This window comes from Microchirus variegatus, assembly GCF_963457635.1.
Source record: "Microchirus variegatus genome assembly, chromosome: 8".
Classification (NCBI taxonomy): domain Eukaryota; kingdom Metazoa; phylum Chordata; class Actinopteri; order Pleuronectiformes; family Soleidae; genus Microchirus; species Microchirus variegatus.
In genome coordinates, this window is record NC_139809.1 from 5,542,718 (window position 1) to 5,570,274 (window position 27,557).

Consider the following 27,557-nt stretch of genomic DNA (forward strand, 5'->3'; position numbering starts at 1 on the left):
CCATATCAATCTATCTATCTATCTATCTATCTATCTATCTATCTATCTATCTATCATACAATGGTGTAGTAAGGGAGAAACAACTCTCTCCGTTTGCTTTTACCTGTTAATTTAAACTTAAACTCCACAACTGGCACCAATACTGTGTACAGTAAGATTTTAAGAATGAATGAACCTATGCAATATGCTAAACCACAGAATATTAACAATTAACAAAGTAAGTCATGTCCTGTTGCCTCATGTTTAGAGATGTAATGTGATGGAGATTAAGGCATAGCATAATACTGTATACCTTTGTTTTGTTAGGGTTTTAAGCACAAAACGACAACAAAAAAAAGACCATATTTTAGTCACCATCATATTGTTGGAAGTGTTAAAGATCTGGGAGCCTAATTGTCTAAGATGTAAATCTGAACTTTGGACAATGAGGCAAAACGTGCAGGAAATCATAAACTGGGTAACAGCCCCCTCTAGTGGGTATTTGGGAGTATTAGTAATAATAAGGCATGCACACAGAATTGTTACATGGAAAAGAACAACCACCTCAAGGCCTGACACAAAAGGACACGTTTGTTTTACTCGTGATGGTGATGTAAAACATGATAAGACATTTGCCTGATTCAAATTACTTTATTAATAAAGTTTCATTGCATTATCAATCAAGTTGAAGGTAAATCTAGTTGTTTCCTTGAGATACGCTGACACTGACAGACCTAAGATACACGTGATCAACATCCCAAGTGATGGATGTATTCACATTGTTTTTCTTTCTTTTGATGAGCCTTCCATTTTCAATAAAAAGTCGATGTAAAACAGTGGTACATACACCCGACAAACCCAAAGTGGTCTACAAACAGTCTGGACTAGACTCTGTTAAATAAAGCCTATTACAAACTACAGGATATTTCTTTGCACTCGTTTTATGGAAACTTTAAAAAGCGATTAAATTTGCCTAAAAGAATATAAATTAACTTAAAAGCCTCCTGTTGAAGAAGTTGTACTATTGAATTGATAAACGTTTTCTATAGAAAATACTTGGAATGTAAGAGAACGTATTGTACAAAACTGGATGTTCAGTAACTTCCTCCTCCTCCTCACCAGTTTATAGGTGAAGTGGGAAAACACTGTTCCTCAAAACTGTTAAACTGTGCTGTGCTGTACAGTATTACACTGTTAGGACTGAGTGAAACAAAAACCTTGGGAACGGTGGAATGAGACACTGAGCCATCATGTTTTGGTCCCGGTTGAGTGAAATCCTCACAATGGGAAAGGAACGACTGGCTCCAGAAGCTGAGAGCTAAACCCAGATTCCCTCATGTTTAAAAGAAAAAAAAAAGACCTATGAGTTCAGTTCACTTCAGGTCGTCTTCTCTGTTCTGACCTAAAGTCCATCTCTGATCTCTCTCCACATTCAGGAAGCATCTTTTCTTCTTCTCATTCAACATTTACAGATGATCCTGATTCTGAGCATCATTTCTTGGAAAGGAATTTCATCTTGCTTCCTGAAAAAACAAAAGCGATGCCTTAATTTAAATGTGTTCTAAATGTTTGATTGATTAAATCATCCATTGATGATGTACTGTAAATCTCACCTAGGCCCTTGAGGAACTTGTTGACTCCTCGTTGCTCACTTCCAGGCAGTGAATCCAGATAATCTTGTGCTCTCACCTCAAAGAGAACTGAAAACAAAAAATGTGTGTTTCAAAGACATTATGTACCATGACCACATTAAATTGAGTTTCATATATGTTTCCAATAAAAGAAAATAACAATAATATATAAAGCAATAGTAATAATTTGACACAAATCAAATAATACTGACAATATTAGTGCATGGATCACATCAAACTAATTAAGTAGCATTGTGTAGACTTTCTGCGGGATGTAATCATAACACACATAAAAATGTGTGCACAGTAAAACGAGTGGAGTATTTATTAAAAAGCTGGGCAAATTCTTGACTCATTCTTTCACATACATCTATACTAATTGTATAAGTAGTTAAAGAGTATAAGTTCGAGCTGGATAAAATGGAAATTCTATCCTCTCAGTACCTCTGAGGCCCTGTCTGCGCATCTCCCTCTCCTGAATGAAGCCGGTGAACATCTGGGTCTCCATGAACACCTCCAGAAACCTCCTCAGGCTTTTGGAAGTCACTGCTTTCCGAAAGGCCTCGCGCTGAAAGGACGACGTGGTGGGAGAGGAGGGGCTAGTCAAAGTGGGGGAAGAGACAGACTCGTCCTCCCGCTCTGCTCCGCCCATGAAGAGGGAGTAGTGACCCACCATCTCCACAAAGAAACGCACAAAGGCCTCTGATACCACGGTGCTGAGGGAGCTGGAGTCTGGGAGGAGGTGGACAACAGAGAACCAGAAGATTTAATCACATGATTTTTAAGCTGAAACGAAAGGGCTGTTATTTCTGAAAGTCTAACCACAATCAATAGCACAGCAGGTCAGCAAAAGTGCTCTGTTATTGAAATAAGTGGACACTATTATTACTAAATAAATGTATCTGGAGAGACGCAATAATCATAGTGCCGAGTCACCATTGGGCAGATCTCCTTTCTCGCAGGCCAGCTCCTTCCTCTTGTCCAGCACATGCTCAAGAGCTGCCTGCAGCTTATGAGGAAGAATGGAGTCCTCATCATCCAGCTGTGGAGGCAAAAGCAGGTAAAAATGCAGTCAACATCCTGCAGAGAGTTGACAGACTGTATTCACATAACATCTGGTGAAACTGCTACAAACGTAATGGGAGTTAAAAGACAAGCCAGCTGCTGTGATTATGGATAGATTTTCAGTTTCTGCGGACTCTACCTGTCGCAGGAAACGGCTGTTGCCGAGGTCGACCACCAGGACCTGAGGGAAGAAGAGAGAGACAGAAGAGAGGATGAAGTCATTTCCTGGAGCTATTGTTCACAGGAGGAGAAGTTGGGAAAAACACACAGCAAAAAATAATCTTATCTTACTTCTTCAATAGGGAGCTCTTTGAGGCGAGGCAGAGAGCTGGAGAGGAGGCCAACGATGAACGGTGTAGGGGTGCAGACAATGTCTAACATGGAGGGCGGGAGCACGGGGATGTATGTATGCTGCCAGGTGAAGGGGTAGAGAAGAGCCACGACTGCATGACAACACTGAGACAACGTGCTGCAGGAAGAGAGAGAGAGAAAAAAAGAAAGATTATATGATATATGATCGAAAAACAATCTTACACAACACAAGGAAAATGTCAACATATCGACACATTGAGATGTGACAACATGAATTTTTAAATTGAATCACAATAATTCCTGGAGCAGAGCCATTGTCAATCATATTTAAGTGCATGAGTGATTTTCTTTCTATATTCAAAGTGTTTTCTATTAAAATGCCAGTGAATCTGATTCATTTGAGAACAATAAAATACGAGGATTTTAAAGAAAAACAGACACTTTTGTTGCTTTATAATTCAGTGAATTAATCTTGTCACAAACCCTCCAAAAAACAAAACAATCCCTTTTAAGAATAGTAGTGATCAGAATGTACAACACAATTCTAATCTCTACCACTAGAAGGTGCTAAACACTCCACCAGAGGTGGCCTCTCCTGTCTGTCTTTTTAAACTACAACTAAATGTTTTTAAAGTGAACTTCTGTTGCCTGAATAAGCACGTCGTTACCCCGGGAGGAATGTTCAAAAGCGTATTCTGGTTGATTGTGATTTAACTGGGCAACTTATAAAAACGACACAGCTGCAGCAAACACATTCAGTCTACATTGTTAAATTAATCTCGCACACGTGTGCCTCTGCTCTCATTTAATGAATTAAAAAAACTAGGACTAGGACTAGGCCAAGTTTCCGCCTCTATGGCAGAGACTGTGCAGTAACTCAGGATCTGATTATGAGCTATGATGAGAAATGTTTCTAATCCTTATGGAACAAAATAAAAACACCTATGGAATGTTTAAATAGGAATAAGCCAATATATGTATTTATGCTGCCTGAACCCTCGGGGTGGGTTTCTTGGTGCTGCTATAATTCAGGTTACAATGACTGTTTCCATTGAGCCCACAAGTTGAACCAGGTGTACCACAACAGTTAATATAACCCTTTGATCCTCACCACAGGGATAATAGATTTTGAGTTAAAGCTTTAAACTGAAGCGTGTGGGCGAGATGACGTCATTGTGCACACGTGTGGAGCGGTGGAATCGGGCTCTCTAACTCCTTCTATCTGACATCTATGACAGTTTTCCAAAGTAGAAGTGATTGTTCCCCGAGCGACTGTATAACACAGCAGCATTCCTTCCCCTCACACTCGGTCAGAGTCTTCTACTACTTGTCGACTACCCCTCACGCTCTTTACTACTTACTACTGCTCTTTTCAGCATCATGAAACCTTCCTTCACTAGTCTGATCATTAAAATGCAGTGACACTATGTTGCTGGGGCCAACCTGAGTTTGTCAGCAGTGAAGATGACCCTGCGCTCCAGCAGCAGGGAGGCAAACACTCGTAGAAGGAGACGCAGATTCAAGGAGGAGAAGAGACACTCGAAGTCCACATGTTCCAGACGGGAATCTGATGGCCGACACAGCTCTATGACCTGCGGGACAGATGAAGACTGTCAGTTTGTGCTTACTTCATGCACACCAGAAAGTACACTGCTGTGATTATATAACGTTCGAGTTAGATTTAGTGCATGGAATTTGCCTCCAGTGACAGCAGCATCATCATTTTTACCTCTGTCCCTGAGCCAGGTAGGAAGTTCTTGACAGTGATGGTCCTTCCTGGAGCAGGAAAAGGAGCTTCCATGATGCCTCTCATAAAGGGCTGCACCAGAGCAGGAGATATAGCTCTCCTCTTTTCCACTTCATCCAAGATCTGGAAAAAGACGCAATCACAAATATTAATATGAATAGAGCCTATACTGCAGGACATGTTTGGAGCATTAGATCTCCATAACCTAGAAGTGAATTTCCTAGCACATGTGTTATAGATTTCTACTTTAGGTTTCAGCAATGTAACAATAATATCATTACCATAAAAGTACATACAAGTCCCACTGAGATCACTACCCTTTCTTTCTGTTAAAGTAGCAGTTAAACTGACATTATACTCAGGTCTTATCATAAATGGATCAAAGATGAGAAAATACAGGGCTAAGTACATTGAGAATCTCCTGGAAACTACACTTGCTGTTATAATCATAAACATATGCATTGTCACTGTAATGCAGTGCCGACTGCCAAGCATGTAAAAGTGATTACAAGAAGAAACTGATTACAACCTGAATCCATCACGTGTTACCCCTCTACAGATTCACACATCTGGGCAGTATTAAACCTTTGTATAACTGATCCGATGCAGATGTAATATGTTTCGCCAAATCATCGACATTAACCAATGCAGAGGCAACTGTACTGTATGTTTAATTACTATTTTCCAGAACTGTAGACATATTTACTGTCCTATGACCATGTTTGTGTGCTTAAAAGCCCAACATCAGCATGGCATAATGTATAAGGACTGCAGGGACATTTTAAGTACACAGATTAATACACAAATAAATCTGAGGCTCATTACAGGACTGTGTACAGAAAGTTGAAGGGTGGAGCTCTTTGGGTGGTACCACTCCCTACTTGCTCAATTGGGGGGCTGGATTCATGTGTTCATGAAACATTCAGAGCATTGCAACTAGATGGAAGTTTATTGATGGGAGTAAACATTATGCTTTTTCGTGTATGTTTAAGTCACTGTATTTACCTTGGAGAAGAGGTCGAAGCAACCGAGGCGGCTCACGATGCAGTAGACCTCAGGGAGCCTCCGGCCTTTACCACTGGGCTGTAAACAGCCAGCAAGAAAAACTGTTTCAGAACACGAGAGTGACACAAGAGTTCTCCAAATACAACCGCAGGATCGAACCAGCGGAGAAAACGCAAAGATAAATGTATCATTAAATTCAAATACATTGGTAGGAAATCATTTTACAGGCTCATTTATTATGAAGGAATATCATACAAATAGTACAAATCAGAAGAAACTGGTCATCAAAGCAGAGCATACCAATAATCGCCTACAGTAGCCAAACCGCCTGCTTCCATCCTCGCCAGTCAGGACAAATGAGAACGTCTCACTGCAGATATAAAAGAGAAGGAAAAGGGTCATTCCAACATGCTGAAAATGAGTTAGCGATGTTAAAATCACAAAGAAATGATTGTTGTGGGGAGAAAAAAACATCCTTTCTTGGATTTTCTCAAACAAAAGCCTGATTTTGTACTTGAGAGGGAATACCCTCAGGACTCGTTTACTCAAATAACCAAATAAACCTTCGTCAGCTCTACCTGACAGGTATTCATTGACCGGTGATGACCTAAGAGTGTCGGTCTGCAGGTGTGTGTTTAGTGGCCCCTCAAATATCCAATACTTTTGCCTCAAGGTAATTATTAGCCATCACCATCAAGACACATATTTTCTTTTCTTGGAACAATGCAGCCAAATACAGGGAAGAAAAAAGGTATTGGGTAACACAGTCATTTATAAACGGCACACAAAAGAGTTGGCTTTGTTAAAGTAAACCAGGTGTAAGTTGTTAAATCCACATCTTTCCCTGTTAACATTTATCAATGTCAGTGACTTATTGTGAACAAAAAGAAAGAAAGAAAAGGTTAATGACAAGGAAAGACTGTTGACTGACCTGGGAAAATTGTCGACAGGTGCCCAGTCTTTGGCATCAGGGAAACAGAACTGAGGGATGACCTTGAGCTGGTCCTCAGTCTCCCGCATGAACTTAAAGCTCCTCTCAAGCTGGATTAAAAAAAATAAAATTAAGAGAGCATGTCATGACATATTTAGTGAAACTGAAAGACCCTGACTTTTAAGTGCTACAGTATAACCAGGGGTGTGCAGTCAGGGTAGGCACTGCCTTGAATGTTTGCAAATGCACATCCAGTTCCCATATAGTTCAGTTGTTGAGGCACATTGTTACGCTGCACAATAATGCTGGCACCCTATGCTCACAGTGATGTTGTGGATTGACCTTGACACGCCCTCCTGTTTGCACGGCTTTCCTTGTTTTGTTGTTTGAGTTCCAATATTTCATTCTCGTCTTCTTTTCTTTGTTTTTATCTCACGCACTTGAAGTCTACACCCGTTTGAAACCTGTATGAAATGTTCTACATACACATATTGATTGGCCTAAGTCAGTGTTTCAAATATTCTTAATTCTTGTGCGTAATTGGCAGCAGTTATGAAATATTGTACAAGGTTATAAATGCTGATACCGTGTGCCTGTTGCTGATATTGCTGATGTTGGGATAATGGATTATGGGTTAAATGAAGATTATTGCGCACAAGCCTGCCATCTGTATTTTTGCACGCTCTCTCGCTTTCCCCAAACAATGCTCTTGTTTACTAAACTAGAGTTTAGTAATGGGGACTGGCTGTTAGGAGGTAATTATTTAAGCAAGGTAATGGCATTTAATGATGCTAATTTTAAACAATTCTATACATTGTGTACTCGCCTGCCTAACCGCTGCTGTGAGTGGTCTGCACGGCCTTACCTAGTCCCAGGTCTCGTGGCATGTTACTGGGTATTACTAATCAGAACTTTAGATTTGTGTCATCTTAATAATTATGGTTGGATGGCCTAAATCTAAACCTTGCTACTTTCAATATGTGGAGTATGCATACTGTTGTGGTTCCCTTGGATGTTTTCCTGTTCATTAATCTGTTTAGATAAAAAAATATTTTTTCCATTATTTTTAACATGAAAACATTGCTCTTTTACCTTGAGCGGAAACTGCTGTGTGACTTCTGGCAGGTACGGAACACCGGCTTTCGTCTTGTGAAGTGCAACGACAATGAAATACTCAAAGAGTTTTCTCTCCTGCAGCTCCATGAGATCCCGCTCTAGAGTTCGGTATCGCCCCGTTTGCCTCAGCATGGACTGGACTGACACCAGCCGCTGGCTGTGAGCTGAAGGAGGGAGAAACATTGAAAGGCATCCATGTAAACATCCATGTAGAACGACTGAAAGGAATATAAGTCAGTCATCAGCGTGGAGTAAACACTTTATGTTCTTTATGAGCATTCATTTCCTCAATGTGTCTGGTTTACTGCCAGTTCTCACCTTTAAGCTTCTCCTCCGTGTCACTTTCCGACTCACTGTTCTCATCTGTCACTACATCAAAGAGAGTGGAAAAGACATCAGCGTGAGTAGACTGCAAATAACAATCACAGGAAACTCAGAGACCACATGGAATTTGCCATTTTATACCTGCTGCCATTACCATGCAACACCACCCAGTTCTCTGATTCATGGGTCAGCTTTAACTGACCCAAAAATGTAACCTTGCTCATAAAACTAAGTGAATGCATGTGATGAGGCATTGCAACTTTGAATTGAGTTAAAGTGAGTGTGGCTGGAAATGTAAAATGATATCACAAATATGATTCAACTCTAGAGGAAAATGCTGGAAAGGTTTTTGAGGTCTTCTGAGGTTTATTATTTTGCCTTTAAAGTGTATGTATTTTGGTTCATGCCTGTTGAGATCTGCTTGATATATATCCCTCATTATTTTAAATTAGTCACCAGACTAGTTTCCCTTCTGAGAGTATACAAATTATCCATCAAGACTTGCATGACTTACACAGAGACAGACAATCCCGGAAAGTTGAAAGAGTTGATGGAAAGAGTGGTTAAGTTAATAAGAAATAACAAACTCAAATGTGAAGCCTCACCTCTCCCTGAGCTCGACTCTGTTGACTGAGACACTCTCTTCATGCGTTTCTTTCCTCTTCGTGCCTCAAAGATGCCATTGATTTTCAGCACCATCTGGAGGAGGTGAAGGTAAAGACATCTTCATCATGAACCAATAAACAAACTGCCAGGCTCCTAACAACATCATTACACACCAAACACAACATCTGGCAGGCTTTCTTCCAGGCACACTTCTCAAAGGAAATATCAGTCAAGTACTTTCTTCCATGCTTTGCCCTTGCTGAGATGGCAGCATGAGTGGACCAGCTCCCGAGTCATACTCGACCATAAATAATGGACAGAGCACAAGGGGCTTTGTGAGAGGCCTCTTCGACTCACATACCTTGGGAATTTTCCTCCGTCTGCGATTGCATGGGTCTCCGGAGAGGCAGGGGGTGTCATCAGGGCTGCTGGGTGTGGACGGGGGACTGATACGAGAGGGTGAGGAAAAGCCAGGTTCCCTGTTGGTCTTGCGTAGTTCCAGGAGCTTAAAACTTCGCCTTTCTGAGTTTTGTCTAAAGAAGCCGGACTTGGAGGAAAGCTGCAGAGAGCAGATGTAGGAAGAGACGGTGACAAAAGAAGAGAACATTTAAATGAAGAACTGGTTTCATTAAATCAATTAAATCTGCATTGTTTTTGTATTGAAGTGGATTACCTTAGTTGGTGTGTCAGGGACAGGAGATGAGGAGGCAGGAGAAACGCATTTGCTTCCCAAACAACTCCTCTCCAGTTCTATATCTTCATAGGGGTTTTCCTTGGATGGAGGATCTTCAGAAGAAAAGAACATATATTTTTAGTTCAGGACAAAGAAATCAATGTCACCTGGATTACACAAGTCTCACGCAGGCTTTCAAACGTGCAGATATTCTTTCCATATAAGTCATGTTTGTTTTGCCAGATGATTCCTACTCCAGATGTGTGGAGAGCTACCAGAGGCAGCAGCCTGCTTCCCCTGATCATATTTTACTGAGATAAGACGCTTGCACAGCTAAAGCTAAATGGGACCCTGACCACTATCCCTCCCTTGCAGATAAGGAGTAAAGTAGTTTAATTTTTCCAAAAACTCTGCCTCATTCTCTTCCTCTCTTCTCTGCTCTGTCAACCACTCCACCAGACACGACCTGTAGGAGTAGGTAGATAAAATGGGATGCTCGGTTCACTGCCCCTCCTCTCTCTGAAGAAAACAAAGGATCAGTGTACTGTTTTTCCACATTGTTGGCTGATGAGGCCGTATCTCTACAGAGTCATCGCGTGTGCCATGAGCTGTGCACATGTGAATTTACATCAGTCATCATGGCGTGCATCCGAACGCGATTGTGACAGTTGCTTTTTCTTCTCAGTCTGAAAACAATATAAAAGCTTGTGAAATGTGTGTTTAAAGTGTGTTGATGAAAAGGGTTTGCACGCAGTTGTTGATGACAAGACGAGGAGGATATCACACCCATTCATTACTGTCTACACTATCTATATCTCTGCTTTACTTAGCTTCAGTGCAGTGAGCCAGAGTAACTTTACCCACGGGACACGGCTGAGTGTCTGGAAAAGACTGTCCTAGTGTTTTAAAGAACAATATGGAAGGAGGAAACAATAAAAGGACTCAAAATAAACAGTGTCATCACTCAAACATGATTAAACTTAATGTCAATTTACCAGTGAACCACATTCATACACAAGCGCAGTCACATTGACGTGATTGCCAGTAATGTTCTGTGGCTCTAAGCCTTTCACATCATGCCCCCCGCTGCACTGACAATCACAGCAAGCCAACCTCTGCTACATTATGAACTCACACAATGCCCCTATTGTACATTATGAAATTAAACAGGGTCTAGGTGGGGTTGGCACAACACACCAGATAATAAGGAAGGAACATAGGTACATATACTTTTAATAAAAGTGAAGCATCATGGTTCTAAATTAAAAATGGAGCAGAAAAAACAGAGCAGACTAAAGACAGCTTAACCTTCTCATCACCCCTGTGATGACACACACACACACGAGAAATTAAATTCATACAATGTATGAGAAATCAAACATAGTATAGTACAGACCAATCATTTTGGTTTTTGCAAATACAACTTAATTTTCTAGATAACATAATTCATGCAATCTGCACATTTACCTATTATGTCCTCATAAACATTCTCTTCTGATAAAGTGCGTGTTAGACCCAGTCTGGACTGAGCATACCAGTCCACCCTGCAGCTTTCTGCAGACGATTGAAGCAGATCCTCGAATTCATAGGACTTCCTGGTGGACAGAGCAGTACAAAGATTAAAGGACAGTCATACAAAAACAGAGAGGAAGGAAGGGTTTTTGCCCCAGAGTGTATGTGTGTGTGTTCATGTAGCTGTTTTTAAAACATTTGATGTCATATGCCAAACAGGGAAATGGATGTTAACATTTTCTGTTTGCCACATCTGCATTATACACCTGCGTTTCATCACTGCTAAGAGACATTTCTGATTAGGTGTTTGTATTCCTATAAATATAATGAAATTAATCAATTGTTCTTTCCTGGGCTTTCTACATCCAGTGTAGTACATCACACAGTGAATTGTACAATCTTTGGAAAACTAAAACTTAAAGTGCATGTAAAGCAAAGGTAGAGATTTTCCTCTTCACACATTATGTATGTTGGAAAATGGTGACTGAGAACATGTGGAAAAAATACAACTGTGGAGAAAGGAATTATGGAGTAATGACATGAAAAATCTTTTCTTTAGATTCTATTCAGGATTTTCTAAGCATGTCTCAAAATATGACTCAATGACACATCAGAGCCATAGTTAGCAGAATATAATGATATAAAAACCCTCAGTGCACTTTACTTTAAAAGGAGTAACACGTACACACACACACACGCTTTAGTGTGTTTAGTGTTAGGAACAAATCACTAATTTCTCTACATATTTGGTTAACCGGTGGTTTGGTGCAGGAGTGTTTACATTAAATATTCTCTACATACACTGACAAACAACAAAGTTCACCTGCTTTGGTCCCCACTAAAACATATACTGTAAATGTGTGATTGGGGCAGAATGCATCTTGCAGTGAGGACAGAGCTCCTCCAGCAGATATGCCCCCAGCATTTCAGGTGTTCCGAAACCTAAAACACCTAAATCGCTTTACAAGAACTATGCAGAGATCTTACATGGAAACTAACTGTACCTAATAAGTCAGCTTCTCACATAGATGGACAGACAGACAGACAGACAGACCAAACAAAGGACTTGACACAACACACTTTTGCAGAGTGAGGTCTCCACATATGGTAGGGAATGTAACTGATCCAAGGCAAGCTCCAAACACGAATTCAGACCACTGGAAAAAGTGAACAATAGATGTAGTCCAATACTGCAGAGTCCACATATTTTAGTTTCCCTACAGAGTGCTGTCTGCTTGATTGAAACCATCTGAATTTCAGAACGGTCTTGGAAATTCCAATGTATTAATTGCTCGTGCCACAATAGGTGATTCAGATTCTGAGTCACACTTTATTAAAAGCACAGACAATTTAATGCAGAAATTCAGACTCCAACATGAACGCATGTCCTCTGCAGGTCTCTTTCTAGTAATGTTTTGGAAGGAGGCAACGAGTTGGTTGATGATGCACATTTGTCAAATCCAACCAATGAGGTCATGCTTTAAGAAACAGGATGATGTCATTGGTGGTTTTGATTTACAGCAGATGTGCAAGAAGTTGTTCGCTTGTTGGTGGAGGACACACAGGGCCATCTCTTGTTGACTTTGTCTTCAGGAGAGACTACAATTTAGTATATACAATTTATTTCCACATTCAGATGTTGAAAATACAGTTGGCGATTTCCATCAGTCTTTTACCTGTTATTGCTGTCCCGGTGTTTGCCAGCCCAGGGCCTCCTGCTAACTCCAGGTGGTGGGCATGTCGGTAAAGGTGGAGGGGGAATAGAGGGCAAAGGGGGTAAGTTCCTCTTTCCTTTCCTCAAACCAAGGCCTGAAGCAATGGGAGGTGTGTGGTGCTGGAAGGTTCTCTGAGGTTTGGGTAGAGGATTTATTGAAGGAGCACCTGGCTCACTGTATACATTCTCTGGGTCCCCCTCCCTTGTCCTCCGTGACCCACCAGGTTGAACAACATCAAAAGTCCCAAAAATGGGCTCGCCGACCCTCTTTTCTGATTCCTCCAGCTCTTCCTTTGAAGGAGGGCAGAAGTAATTCCCTGGAAATGCCAGTGAAGGTCTATCAGGAACGTCCTTTGTTGCCTTCTCCAGTTTTTTAACATGTGTTAAAACAGTTTTCTTGTCTAAAGGTTGTTCTGTTGGCTTAGAAGACCGAAATCCTCTCTCTAGTATCACTTCTCTGTCTTTGTTTGATGAACCCTCTGGAGATTTAGGGCTTGAATCTCCCAGTTTTCCAACATTCTCCTTCCCTGAGTCTTGTCTGTCCCAGCTGACAAACCGCTTGGTGTCTGTCCTTTGGACCTCTGAAACGTGACATTCCTTCTTTCTTACCGTCTCAACTTCCTTTTGTGTCGTTGTCAGTGGAATCGCCCCTGCAGAGGTTGGTGGGACTGCTTCCTTTTTGCCCTCCCATTGTGAGATCTTATCACGGATGCTGGCGGCCTTGCCTCCAGCCGAACTCTTGTTATGGTTCAATTTGCCACAGAGTCCGTTCTCCATGTTGGCAGTCCGTGGTTCTGTGGTGGTGGCTCTCCTGTGAGCCAGCATGGTGTCGGGAGGACCCGGGCTGTCGCTTAGGCTGAGCAGGGGTGAGAGGGGACACTTTGAAGATACTCGCCTTTCCTTGTCCCACGTTGACCCGCACACCTCTTGGGGACGGGGCACCACAGATGATGGAGCCTCCCCAACCTTCAAGCCACAGCACTGGAGCCTGGAGAAAAGAAAAAGTGTTTAATGATGTATTGCGTTTCCCTTAAAGGTTGCAGACAAACCACACAAACAACAATAACGGTCTACATTTAAAGGAAACAGGCAAAAACGTGTTCTTCAATATATATTCAAGACACAATAATCTGACAAGAAAAGCAACACAAATGTGTGTTGACATCATTAAAGATAATCAGCCAGTAGGGTAAACAAAAAATGACTTGACAAGTATCTAGGACAGTCGCAATGATAGCAATAATGTCATTACACTGTTATGTCATGCCCACTACAGAGGTCACCATCACATTACCACAAAACAAACACACAAACATCTCAGATTCAATCTCAAAGAAGTCAAAGCAGACAGTGACATTCCCATGCCACAGTAGATCCCAAACCCCAGCAGAATAATAAGGCTGGTGGTTGCAAACGAAAAAAATAATCACAACCCAGAAAGCCCTTGTAGTGTCCATATTGTTATTCATAAAGCCACTGTAAAAGGGTTTCCTGACCTTCAAACTAAGAAATGTAAGTCTTTACCGTGCACAGCAGAGTACCATGCTCACCACACAGCTCTTAAAATTGGCCACAAAATGTGTGCATTTACATTTAAATCCTGTGTTTATGTAGTAAACAAAAATTCTTGTTAACAGAGCTATGACATCTGTTTGCCCTCTCTGTGTTAGCTGTGAGTCACTGCTGGAACATTACGAGGTCTTGACTTTCTGAACTCTAGTTTCAGGGGTCAAAGTTTACAAGCTATGCACAGCTATTTCAAGAGAGGAGACAAAGGTATATGCAGCAGAGGGGAGAGAGGCCAGAGTGTAGATGTGCATCTTTTCTATTCCTGACCCGCAAAACTCGGCTTTGGCCAAAGCCTATTCATCAAAGGATTGTATTTCCAACAAACAGAGGAAATACGGCCTTGCTGGGTGACTACTGATGTCTGCTGGACGTGAAAACCGACAGCTAGGCAATCTTAAGGAAATCTCTTACGTTTCCTCTGAGACCTTCAGGAAAAGAAAAAAACTTGATGTTTAAACTATGACCAATTAGGAAACAGAATAATTGTCTTCCAAACTGCTCTAGGTCTTTATAGTTTGGCATTCTCCCTCTAACTGTGCTTTTTCTTCTGTGTCCCTTGGGAAAAAAGCAGTATTTTTTTTATTATGCATGAAAACATAGAAGAAAAAAGAAAAGCTAAGTGAAGGAGTAGGTGGATGAGGGTAAACTTAAGCAGAGATTGTGAGATATAAGAGGCAGACATTTAAAAACTACACACTTTGAAAAGCTTTCATACATCACATGTGCAAGAAAAAAAGATAGGGGATCCACACACTACATTAAAATATATTTTCTTTGATTTCTGCACTCTTTGATTTTTAATGTGCATACCCTATATCCTGTTATCTCCATTAGATCTGTGACCATAGATGGTAGAGGATGAGACGAGGGTCATTGCGGTCAGAGGGGTTGAATTGGGCAGGAAGACAAAACTATATTTTAGTTAGTGACATATTTTGACAATTGCTATTTAATTTAATTGGTGAGCAATTCTAGCTACAGTAGCATGATAACCCCTAGAAACAACTGAAAGGCCAATTAACAGTCTCCGATTAACCTAACCCCAAACTACATTGTCTTTGTGGGACAACGTCAGACAACCTGGAGAAAACCAATGAGGAAAACTCAGTTGAACCCAAAGAGGAGATGAGCACTAATGCGTTATCTAAAGAGTGTAGCTTGTAGAAGAAGCAGGAAGAAAACAGTAGCACTTTTCATTTATCAATATATAGATTGACTGTTTTGACAGATTGATACCAACCAATGCTAAATGTTAAAGAAGTACTTTGTTGATGACGACTGTCGGATGAGGAAAAATAGTAAGTTACTAAATACATTCTTGAAGCACCTACTGTTACGATTCCACCTGCACCTTCTCCTCAATTTTATTATTAGTGTTGTTTTTGTGGCTGCTGCTCTTTCCCCTCTCCTCTGACTCTGCAGGGGGCGTGGCTGACCCAGTTCCCAGACACCGGTGATCGTTTGCACCTGCGCGGCTCCTCCTCACCTGCACCAGATGTGTAATCAGCGGGGCTTAAAGGCGGAGCCATTTCTCCTCACCGGTGTCAGATCGTTTTCGAACATACATGGGTAAAGTCATGCTGCCAGCTCTCTCGCTGTACTTACCTCACAAGAATACTTACCCGTTCGTCTCCGCTCCAGGTCGTCACGTCTCCTGCTGGTCTTCAACTCCCTGGCTGTTCCGGTCTCCCTATTCTCCTGGGATCTCCTGTGCCACGTTCGTGAGTTATCTCCACTCTGGATTTCCGCCGACCTGCCGAGTCACCCCCGCAGTAGCTGCAAGGACAATTTTCCTCCTTTCTCTCCACCTATCCCCTATCGCTTCCCACTTTTGGGAAGTCGTTTTTTGTTATACATTTTTCGTAAATAAATTTATATTGTTTTGAAATAGCCACCTCCGTCTCCGTCTGCTTTCGGGTCCACGCCACTAATCATTACATAACGATCTGACCAACATGGACCCGGCGGACTTTGACGCGTGTAAGCAGGCTATTTCCGCCCAGGGCGTACTCATCGGGCGCCATAGTCAGATACTTTCTAAGGTCTCTCTTTCACTCCGCGAACTCATGGCTAATGCTGCTAGGTCGGCTAACCCTCCCGTAGCCCCCGCCACTTCCGTTTCCGCTAGCGCGGAGCGGGTAGTTGCGGCTAGTAGCGCTAACTTAGCCACTTCCACTAGTTCGCCGCGGGAACCTTTTGTCCCCATCCCCGAACGATTCTCCGGGGAGATTGGTAAATGCACAAGCTTCCTTTTTCAATGCTCGCTTGTCTTTAGCCTTCAACCACGCACCTACCCCGATGACAAGGCCAAAATTGCTTTTGTTGTAAACTTGTTGTCGGGGCGAGCCGCTCAGTGGGCAACGGCCACGCTATCCCACGCAGCCCCCGCTTCAGTTAGCTACTCGTCGTTCACCATCCAGTTGTGCAAAACTTTCGATCACTCTCCTCAGGAGTCCGACATTTCCTCCAGATTAATCAACACCGAACAGGGTAATTCGTCGGTGGCCGATTTTTCAATTCAGTTCCGCATTCACGCTGCGGAGAGTACATGGAACGACGCGGCGCTGCGCGCTATGTTCATTAGGAATCTGAAAAGAGAAATACGCGATGAACTAGCGACACGGAACGACGCCCACGATTTAGATTCACTCATTGCCTTATGTATCATGCTTGATAATCGCATCCAGGAGAGAGATCGAGAAAGAACGGCGAGTAGCCGGCACGTCACTAGCTACTCACGTCCTCACAATCCGGCTCCCATTTCTCTGCCTCCTTTTCCTACCTTTCCTGGTTCACCTGAACCGATGCAGCTGGGGCGTACTCGACTCACCTCCGCGGAGCGGACGGTGAGGGTGAGAAGCGGGGCCTGTCTCTACTGCGGCGAACTGGACCATCAACGGGCAAACTGTCCAGTACGCCCAAAAGGACTAAGCTCTCCAACACACGCCGGAGTGTTGGCAGGCGGTGCCGCTTCCTGTGCCACAAAGAAACGTGTGATCCTCCCAGGTCAACTCCGGTGGGACCAGAAGTCGGTCACGCTCCCCTGTCTGGTCGATTCTGGCGCAGACGACTGTTTCCTGGACTTGGACACTGCCCTCCAGGCCGGGATCCCCACGATCCCGCTCGAGACACCGAAGGAGATCCACGACCTCGACGGCAAGATCTTGGCCACAGTCACTCATCGCACCAGACCCATCGCCCTGGTCCTGTCCGGCAACCACCACGAGCTGCTTCAATTATTCCTGATTCCGTCGTCTTCCTCCCCGATCGTGCTGGGCCTGCCCTGGCTGGCGCTCCACAATCCCCGGTTCGACTGGTCGTCTGGGCAACTCTCCAGCTGGAGCGTTCCCTGCCACTCCCGCTGCCTCCGCTCAGCACTGCCCGCTCCTTCGACCACTCCGGTTCCGGTTCCCAAGCCTCCAGATCTTTCCACGATTCCGGCGGCGTACCACGACCTCGGGGAGGTGTTCTCCAAGGACTTGGCTCTCTCCCTTCCTCCCCATCGACCATACGACTGCGGCATTGACCTGCTTCCGGGGTCCACATTACCTTCCCGACGGCTGTATAATCTATCCCAGACCGAACGCTCATGCATGGAAGAATACGTCAACCAGTCTCTGGCCGCTGGTCTCATTCGTCCCTCTTCATCCCCTGTCGGAGCCGGTTTCTTCTTTGTCCAGAAGAAGGATGGTACCCTGCGCCCTTGTATCGACTATCGTGGTCTCAATGAGATCACGGTCCACAACAAATATGCTCTGCCGCTTATGGACGCTGCCTTCAGCCCTCTGTGCAAGGCTAAGGTTTTCTCCAAACTCGACCTTCGCAACGCGTACCATCTGGTTCGTATCAGGGAGGGAGACGAGTGGAAGACCGCCTTCAACACGCCAATGGGACATTTTGAATACCTGGTCATGCCGTTTGGATTAACGAACGCTCCAGCAGTCTTTCAGCACCTAGTCAACGACATTCTGCGTGACATGCTGGACAAATTCCTGTTCGTGTATTTGGATGACATCCTCATCTTCTCGGAGTCCGAGCAGGAACACGTCCAGCATGTCCGCATGGTGCTGCAAAGACTGCTGGAGAACAAACTATATGCCAAGGCAGAGAAGTGCGTCTTCCACGCATCATCAGTTCCTTTCCTTGGTTTTATTATCGACCAGGGTAAGCTGTCTCCAGACCCGGCCAAGATCAGCGCGGTGAGGGACTGGCCGACCCCCTCCAACCGGAAGCAGCTGCAGCGGTTCCTAGGTTTCGCGAACTTCTACCGGCGATTCATCCGGGACTACAGCAAGGTGGCTGGACCCCTCACTCGACTCACCTCTCCGCTGCAACCATTCTGCTGGTCCGATGACGCCGAGAATTCCTTCCAGAGACTCAAGGTACTGTTCACGTCTGCACCAATCCTCTCCCACCCTGACTCTTCCCTACAGTTTGTCGTCGAGGTCGACGCCTCCGACACTGGAGTTGGAGCCGTTCTTTCGCAACGCTCGCCTGCCGACCAAAAACTGCACCCATGCGCTTTCTTCAGCCGACGCCTTTCCCCTGCCGAGGCGAACTACGACGTGGGGAACAGGGAGCTGTTGGCGGTCGTGCTGGCGCTTCAAGAATGGCGACATTGGTTGGAAGGTGCGTCTTTTCCGTTTATCGTTTGGACAGACCATAAAAATCTATCATATTTACGAGACGCTAAACGTCTCAACTCCAGACAGGCACGTTGGGCCCTGTTCCTGGGGAGATTTGTGTTTACCCTCACCTTCCGACCTGGGTCAAGGAACGTTAAACCAGACGCTTTATCTCGACTATTCTCACCTGATCCACCTTCTCTGTCTCCCGAGCCAATCATTCCCCCAGCCTGCATCGTGGGAGCTGCTTCCTGGCCGGTGGAGGAGAGGGTCCGTCTGGCCCAACGAGAGGAACCAGACCCAGGAAACGGTCCTCCCAACCGGCTCTTCGTCCCGGGCGCGGCACGATCTGAGGTATTACAATGGGCACATGGCTCTAAGCTCACATGTCATCCCGGCCACAATCGCACTCTCCGGTTCCTCCGCCAGCGATTTTGGTGGTCTTCCATGCCTCAGGACACTGCCGAGTTCATCCGAGCCTGTCCCGTCTGTGCCCGAGGGAAGACCTCGAACCGCCCTCCAGCTGGTCTCCTGCAGCCGCTCTCCATCCCACGTCGTCCCTGGTCCCACATTGCGGTGGACTTCGTTACCGGTCTACCACCGTCTCGCCTAAACACCACGGTCCTGACGGTGGTGGACCGGTTTTCGAAGTCCGTTCACTATATACCGCTCACCAAGCTCCCAACTGCCATCGAGACGGGGGACCTCCTAGTCGAACACGTCTTCAGACTCCACGGGTTCCCGCAGGACATCGTATCAGACAGAGGGCCTCAGTTCGCTTCCCAGGTCTGGAAGGCGTTCTGCTCGGCGTTGGGGGCGTCCACCAGCCTCACGTCCGGGTATCACCCCCAGTCTAACGGCCAAACAGAGCGGGCCAACCAAAGTATGGAGAGTGCCCTCCGTTGTGTCGCCGCCCGTCACCCCGCCTCCTGGAGTTCCATGCTTCCATGGGTGGAATACGCGCACAATTCCCTGGTCTCCGCATCTACCGGCATCTCCCCATTCATGGCGACCCTGGGCTACCAACCACCCCTCTTCGACTTCCAGGAGGAGGAGGTCGCCGTCCCTTCTGTCCAGACCTACCTTCGCCGGTGCCACGCGGTGTGGAGACAGGTCCGGTCATCCCTTCAACGATCTTCCATCCAGAGCCAGAGGCAGGCCAATCGCCACCGCATCCCGGCTCCAGACTATCGCCCAGGACAAAAGGTATGGCTGTCCTCTAAAGACCTTCCCCTGCAGGTCGAGTCCCGGAAGTTGGCACCCCGTTTCATTGGGCCGTTCATCATCGAGCGGATGGTCAACAGGTCCGCCGCCCGCCTGAAGCTTCCTAGAGCTTTACGAATCCACCCGACCTTCCACGTCTCACTCCTAAAACCAGTGGAGGAGTCGGACCTGGTCCCACCCTCCAACCCTCCTCCTCCACCCAGGTTTATCGACGGGGGGGAGGCCTACACAGCCAGGCGTATCCTGGACAGCCGACGCAGGGGCCGGGGTCACCAGTACCTCGTCGACTGGAAGGGGTACGGCCCGGAGGAGAGATCTTGGGTCCCACGCCATTTCATCCTGGACAAAGACTTGCTGAGGGACTTCCATCGGACCCACCCGGATAAGCCTGGCCTAGCGCCAGGAGGCGCTCTTTGAGGGGGAGGTACTGTTACGATTCCACCTGCACCTTCTCCTCAATTTTATTATTAGTGTTGTTTTTGTGGCTGCTGCTCTTTCCCCTCTCCTCTGACTCTGCAGGGGGCGTGGCTGACCCAGTTCCCAGACACCGGTGATCGTTTGCACCTGCGCGGCTCCTCCTCACCTGCACCAGATGTGTAATCAGCGGGGCTTAAAGGCGGAGCCATTTCTCCTCACCGGTGTCAGATCGTTTTCGAACATACATGGGTAAAGTCATGCTGCCAGCTCTCTCGCTGTACTTACCTCACAAGAATACTTACCCGTTCGTCTCCGCTCCAGGTCGTCACGTCTCCTGCTGGTCTTCAACTCCCTGGCTGTTCCGGTCTCCCTATTCTCCTGGGATCTCCTGTGCCACGTTCGTGAGTTATCTCCACTCTGGATTTCCGCCGACCTGCCGAGTCACCCCCGCAGTAGCTGCAAGGACAATTTTCCTCCTTTCTCTCCACCTATCCCCTATCGCTTCCCACTTTTGGGAAGTCGTTTTTTGTTATACATTTTTCGTAAATAAATTTATATTGTTTTGAAATAGCCACCTCCGTCTCCGTCTGCTTTCGGGTCCACGCCACTAATCATTACACCTACCCGTTGACTGATTGGTAGATACAGTTGTCAGTGTTTGTACAGAGCAGCAGGGCCCTCCCTCCAGTCATGGTGCTAGCAGCTGGCATCCTGCGCACAAAGAAGAAGAAGAAGAAGAAGAGTTAGCAGACTATATTTGTGTAACGGGGTGAGTGCATTGTGTGGCACTGTGTGGTGAATAGGGCGAAATAGATGCATAGAGACTTTGCAAGTGTTAGAAATCATAAATATAGACAGTTAAGAATAAAGCTGCTTGTAAGTTAGTAAGTAAACAGAGACTGGGGTATTATAGGGTACCTCACGGTACCATACGATGTGAGATACATGGTCCACGATACTAGTAATATCACTAAACAACGATTGTTGTGATAACGTATTGCAAGACAATCATATAGGAATGGGTCAAGAAGAGGACCCATTTGCCAGGACTCCCCGAGGGAAACTACCTAATAGCTCATCGGGGTTAACACATCTGTGGTTGACAAAACTAGCAGCAAGAGAAAAAGCCCTCACGGATTGCATGGCATCCCCTGAAAATATCTCCACTCGACTGGTAATTGGAGGACTCGGTTGAAAACAAAGCTTTTACAATGGCTAGCCAGCAGGGATAAACACACATTATGTTCCAGCACCCACGTGATTTCATGGAAAACTTATGGAGAACACTACAAACTCCACTTTGAAATACAATTAAGCCATGAGAAAAGAATCAGTGGTAGCTGAAAGAGTACGGAACACTGTTAAACTTTTTTCTTTCTTTCTTTTTTTATATCAATAGTGTGTCGTCTTTTTAAACTTGCCAGAACACATTTCTGGAGAAATTTCAAGTGCTGAACACACACACTCTGCGTTTGCACTCTTGATCCTCACTGTAAACTAATTTCCTTCCAGAGAATGTGTTCTGCGTTCACCAGCACTGTACATTTCACATTTTATTACAAGCAAGCAGTGCCAAGGCGAGTGTGAGGGACATGCTTGACCAATTTCCACAAAATTTCACAGTGTAATGAAAGTAGACATCCATATGTGTGCACTGCTCATAGTGTATAAATGCATAGAATAAAGGGCTTGGACTCAGCTTGGCACAGATGTGGTCAAAAGGTCATGGGTAACTTCTGTTGGCATTTATTTACCAAATTCACAGAAATTCTCTTACAGGATTTACCCAGCCTTTGTGTTTTCACATGCAGAATATCAAACAAAGCACACAGTCCATACTCAACATATGATTGTGTTTGAGTGACTTCCACCAGATGTGCTGGGGAACGTTGGGTTATTCGTAGGCTGTTAAACATTTCCTGAGAGCTGCATGTCCCAAACCCCCACCTCTCTATTTCTCTGACTATAAACTAGCATTAGCTAATGCTAACACTTTCCTCCTTGGCCCCCCGACTATGTAGGGAATGTGAGCGCCCAGTTCAGCTGAATTCCACAAATTGCTGTCCCAACTGTCAAAGATGCAAGTCATAGAAAAGGCCACAATTTTGTAAGATTATGTAAAAACCTTCTTCCTGAGCTAACAACATAATTGGCCCTTTGGGTCCAGTGTTTTGGAATGACTTTGGGGCTTGTATGTTTTCTCTCTTCCAGAATAAAAGATGAAAAAAATACTATGGTAAAGTAGACTTGAAGAGCAATGCGTCATCTTTTATCCTCTAGCATTACTCACAGCTCAACATACAGATGTTCATTCCTTTGTCTTTACCCCCCTCCATTAGTCTAAGGCCTAACCCCCCAGAGAGAGGAGAAAGGAGCAGGAACGTTTGCGTCAGCCATCCACTGGCTTGTAGGCTCTAATTATTTTCAGCTGTGAGCCAAGCAGAGGTCACATGTTTGAGGGGAAACATCAACCGATTTTTTTCCCCTTCCTCTCCCCTCTCGATTCTTTTCTCCTTACTAAAAAACAAAACACAAATGAAGAACAGAAACCCTGCAACAAGGGGCGGGTGAGGGGGGGTCTGTAAAGAATGCATAGAGCCCTCCTAGTTTTACGGTTGAATTTTTTTCTGGGCTGGGAAGGGTGTTGCATATCACAGGGGGAGAGGGAAAATGGGAGATATGAGATATGAACAGAGGGAGCAAATAATGGAAGAGGAAAGAGGGAGGGCTTGGAAGGCATGGGTTGTCAAAACTAAGGAGGAAAGTGGATATTGTAAGGAATAATATAAGTATACGGTTGCACAATGAAAACAGTGCAGGCTTTTAGGCTGACCCAAAACACAGAACTTGGCTCAGTAGAGATCCTAGTAATACCTTAAAAGGTAATTTGGTATTTTCACATAATATCCAAACTTACTGGGCTCAAACTTGACTCATAGATGCAGAACAGCACTCGGCTGAACCTGACAATGTGAAGTTTTGTCTTAACACCTTGCAAAAGCAGTAAATCTGACTGCGTTGCCAGCACTACGGTGTTCCGGCACCGAGGAAACTCTTTTCAGGAGCAGCAAAGGCTTTTGTCTCCTACAGCGCTTGGTAACTATTGTTAACCCTAACCCCTGTTGCAAGGTGGTCACCATAACAATAGAGAGGGTTGAGGGAAGCCATCTGTTTAGGCCAATAAAAACATCACAGGGAAACAGCAGCCCCAAAGACCACTACCTGTCATGGCCCCTTCAGTCTGAGCCTGAGCAGAGGTAATGATATTATTAATCAGCAGACATATTGGATGGATTCTGGGTGAAGTGTACTGATTGTGATTAACAGTTAGCAGAGAGTGTGAATGGAGATCACAATATCTTGTCTTCACCTCCTAGACTTAGAAAACAATCTGTTCATCATAGTATTGGTCCTATCTAATTCATCTAATGACCTTCAGATTAAAATCATTACACAGTTAAATTTCATAAAAACATAAGCCCCAGTCTTGGCATCAGATAAAAAAAAGGGATTGGTGCTCAGTGAGCAGCACAAGATCTAGTAATGCTTTAAAGTCATTACTAGATAGAAAGGCAGCAGTCTGGGTCAGAGGCAGGGCATCACAGATAACTATCAGTTGCATAACAAACCCTGCAGAAGATTCCGATCAGTGGATGGACACTGAGAATTTCAGTGGACACATTCTAGTAAACAGGCACTTAAACACACCATTCAGAATACTGCGGTGTTGTGTTGCTGGAATAAGTAGTATCAGTTTGCAAACTACAAAAAATTTAAACTTAATAACAATATAAATACTTTTAGATGGAATCTAGGGGTATGTATATCATTTAACCAGAAGACTAGAAGTTTATATAATTGCAGCACAAGTGGGACCATGTAATACTTGTAACAGTAATCACATTTTCAGACAATAAATATCTCCAGAAAAGATCAATTGTGTGGCAAATGGAAATAAAACATAAACACTGCTTCAGGCAGTAGTGCAAATGGAAAGTAGGATTTCTTTGTATTTTGTAGAATGGAGTTTTAACTCATGTAGTTCCTCTGATGCACTGTATGTTTTACACCAGCCAGTAAAAGCTAGTTTAAGCTGAGGAGCAACTATAGCAACAAAGAAGACACAATGCTGCGTCAGTCTGGCAGAGTCCATTATCATTCTGCTCCAGATAGTTTGTGCTTCCTTAAACAGTGACAACCCTCTTGGGTGATGGTAAGCACGGGATGCAATGACAGTATCCCAGCAAAATGAGGTGGGGGTGAACTTGTGCTGGTGGATGTGAGGGAGCAAGTCCAGTTATTTAAACGACTACTTGTTCACCAAAACAACAGTTTAAGACACATTTTACTGGGCAAGGGCACCTTATCTGCATCATCAGCAAGTAGATTGCTTGCTCTGGTGTTGTTATTAAGGAGAGCAGAAGGGGCAGGAGAACATCAATTGAGACATGCAGTCAACATGGCAGACTTACACCCCAAATCAACTATACAGTCAGTCTGATTAAAGGTCAGTTCAACATTTCTGCATCTGGGAATCCACTGAGGTCTGCTATGTCTGTCTACATTGGCGAGCCCAATGCATAGATTGGAGGGCAGCCCAAAAATATATGACTACGTGGACTGTCAGCTGTGCATGCCCCAGGTAGGACAATATATTGAAATGAAATGTGAGATCAGGTATGCATATGTGACACACAAGACTAATTTTACAATGGACCAAACACAGACACTATTTGCAGACAAGGTACACAGTATGTAAGTATGTATGGAAAACTTGAAGTGAAAATGTTACATCGCATACCTATGGACACTTCATCTTTTCCGATTGCTTCACAGATCCAAAATGCTCAGACATCAGGTATGAAGTTGGACTTTCCTCAACAGAACACATTGACTGCAGTGACTCCACACATCTGGCACTTTGCAGTGTAAATCTGACCTCGAGTAAGTCTTTGAGTTGAAAGTGAATCATTGGCAAAAGGCTTGGCACGTTTGTGTGTAATGTGTCCGCAGCACGCGCATACAGAGATGACTTTTCACAGATTAATCATTTCCTCGCACTACTCACAACTCATTGACAAACATAGGTCTGAGTCTCAGCATGTATGCCATTGGTGATGACAAACACTTGTAGTACTTAGTTTCTTCAGTGTCAGTTACAAGTCAATGTATGTCTAAGAATGCCATTTCTTATATATATATATATATATAGTAAAATATTGAATATAGTATAGTATAGTATTTGATAAATATATTAGATAATATCAAGTCAGTCAATATTATCATTGCCTTTATATACTTATACTATATACTTTTAGTTAAGCTCCACAGCATATTGGCTTTCAGAGTAAATGTTGGGTGATGAGCGCTTTTAGATATGAATTAGCTGTATATGCAGGTGGTGTTGTCAACTTTTATCAGGCCTCTGGGTTGTTGTCAGCGAGACTCTGACTGGCGGCGGCTATAGTGCTCCGGAGGCCTGCCTCTCCCCAACAGCTGCTTCTCATAAAGATTTAAGCCTCCCCTCCATCCCTCTGTCCCTCCATCCCTCCGTCCAGCAAACATCATGACATCACCACTCCTCGCTTGTTCTTCCCAAAACTGCTCTCCTTTACGCTCTGTCATTTCCAAATACCTAAAAAGGGCAAAGCTGCTGACAGCCCACACTACATTTCACAGTTATCAGAACATGGAGTCAAATACAGAATGCAACCAAATGTGCCAGACCCTAAACCACTTCATCATATTTCTGAGTGAGGTTTTACGTAAAACTAGGACAAGAAGAGAAAATGATAGCTCAGAAGGGGAAACACATAATCTCAAGTTATTCATTTTCTTTCTGCACCCAGGCTGAGTTCAGGACCCTATCCCCTACTAGATGTGGTTAGCATGTGCCAAAGCTTTGCCTGTAAATAATTTAATGCACCACAGCACATTTAGACATCTCTCTCTGGAATGACAAAACTTGGCTTAAACGTATTTCTCATTTTCAGTCTTTTATTTCCATTTAGTATTTGAGATGTGGGGAGACAATTATGGTGGAGGAGGGAGAGACGGATAAGACACAAGTATGAAGGGGTACTGGGTTTTAATCCTAAACCTCGTTGCAGAGGGAACTGCATACCGTATTTTTCCCTCTGCTGAGGTAAAGCAGAAAATATGTTGCCAGATCTGTCATGAAGGGTTTGAGCAATTTGGGGGGATTTTACAGTGAGGGACATGTAGCCTTGACCTGGTAAGCTTTGCTTGATTCCCAGTAAAGTATAAAAGGAAAGGTTGATGGTAAAGGAAGGGATGTATGGATAGGAGGAGGGAAAGAGAGGGGAGGGTAAATAAACAATGGAATTTTATCTGGGCTCAGCAGTCTCCTCTCTTTTTCTCTCTCTCTATTTCTGTGTCCTGTTCAGGGCCCCCGCTGGTTTCCCAAGCTGATTTCATAGCAAGGCCTTGGACTTGATCCAAAGAGGCCAGCTCTATGACTGTGTGTGTGTGTCTGTATCAGTGTGTGTATCTGCCCAGGGAGTGTGACTAGCAGCAAGACAGTGTTCAATCTATACACTCATTGATTTGAGCAAATCTATTTGCATTGCAATCAGTTTGTTGCTTCTAATTTTATAATCATCTGTCCCTCTGTGACAGCCTACAGGTCTGAGACCACCTGTTGATCTACAGTACTGCACACACTGTCCTGTCCAAATCCACTGACAGTCCCTCTGTGATCTTGCCCCTCCACTTCTTCCCCTGCTCTGTCTATTGTGAGGAGGGAGGGGATGGACATGAGACGGCATTGAAATTGGGATAGTCCAAGAGGCAGGCAGGAATACAGAAGGGTGATACCACAAACATATCATTTCTCAATGCATGTTTTTGTTGGAGGTGTATCAGTCCACCCAAAATATAATACAAGTATCCATTGTTATATTTCTAAGGCCACACACATGTAGCATTTCTTGTTATTGAGGTTGTCATTTACAACTAAGACTCCTGCCGACCTGGGTGTTTACAGACTATCCCATTGGGAGCTAGAGGACTGGGCCAGAATATTACCTCAAAAACAAACCTTAATTACAATTTAGCCACAGAGAAAGCCACTGTGGGTGTAATTAT

The 27,557-nt window shown here is 44.3% G+C and overlaps 1 protein-coding gene across 1 annotated transcript in view; it reads right to left on the bottom strand.

Moving 5' to 3' along the window:
• Window positions 1-687: 687 nt before the first annotated feature.
• The window catches only part of LOC310931082 (DENN domain-containing protein 2A), a gene marked incomplete at its 5' end in the record, with an annotated part of 33,589 nt that continues 6,719 nt past the window's right edge, over window positions 688-27,557 (bottom strand). Inside the window, 19 exon segments of the mRNA XM_083894168.1 lie at window positions 688-1,502; window positions 1,593-1,679; window positions 2,055-2,342; window positions 2,547-2,652; window positions 2,815-2,856; window positions 2,967-3,144; window positions 4,431-4,579; window positions 4,717-4,857; window positions 5,740-5,817; window positions 6,040-6,109; window positions 6,671-6,780; window positions 7,763-7,950; window positions 8,105-8,155; window positions 8,716-8,809; window positions 9,078-9,275; window positions 9,390-9,502; window positions 10,857-10,984; window positions 12,578-13,603; window positions 21,075-21,161. Coding sequence (XP_083750294.1) covers window positions 1,471-1,502; window positions 1,593-1,679; window positions 2,055-2,342; window positions 2,547-2,652; window positions 2,815-2,856; window positions 2,967-3,144; window positions 4,431-4,579; window positions 4,717-4,857; window positions 5,740-5,817; window positions 6,040-6,109; window positions 6,671-6,780; window positions 7,763-7,950; window positions 8,105-8,155; window positions 8,716-8,809; window positions 9,078-9,275; window positions 9,390-9,502; window positions 10,857-10,984; window positions 12,578-13,603; window positions 21,075-21,161 — 3,166 coding nt within the window. The 3' untranslated portion in view covers window positions 688-1,470.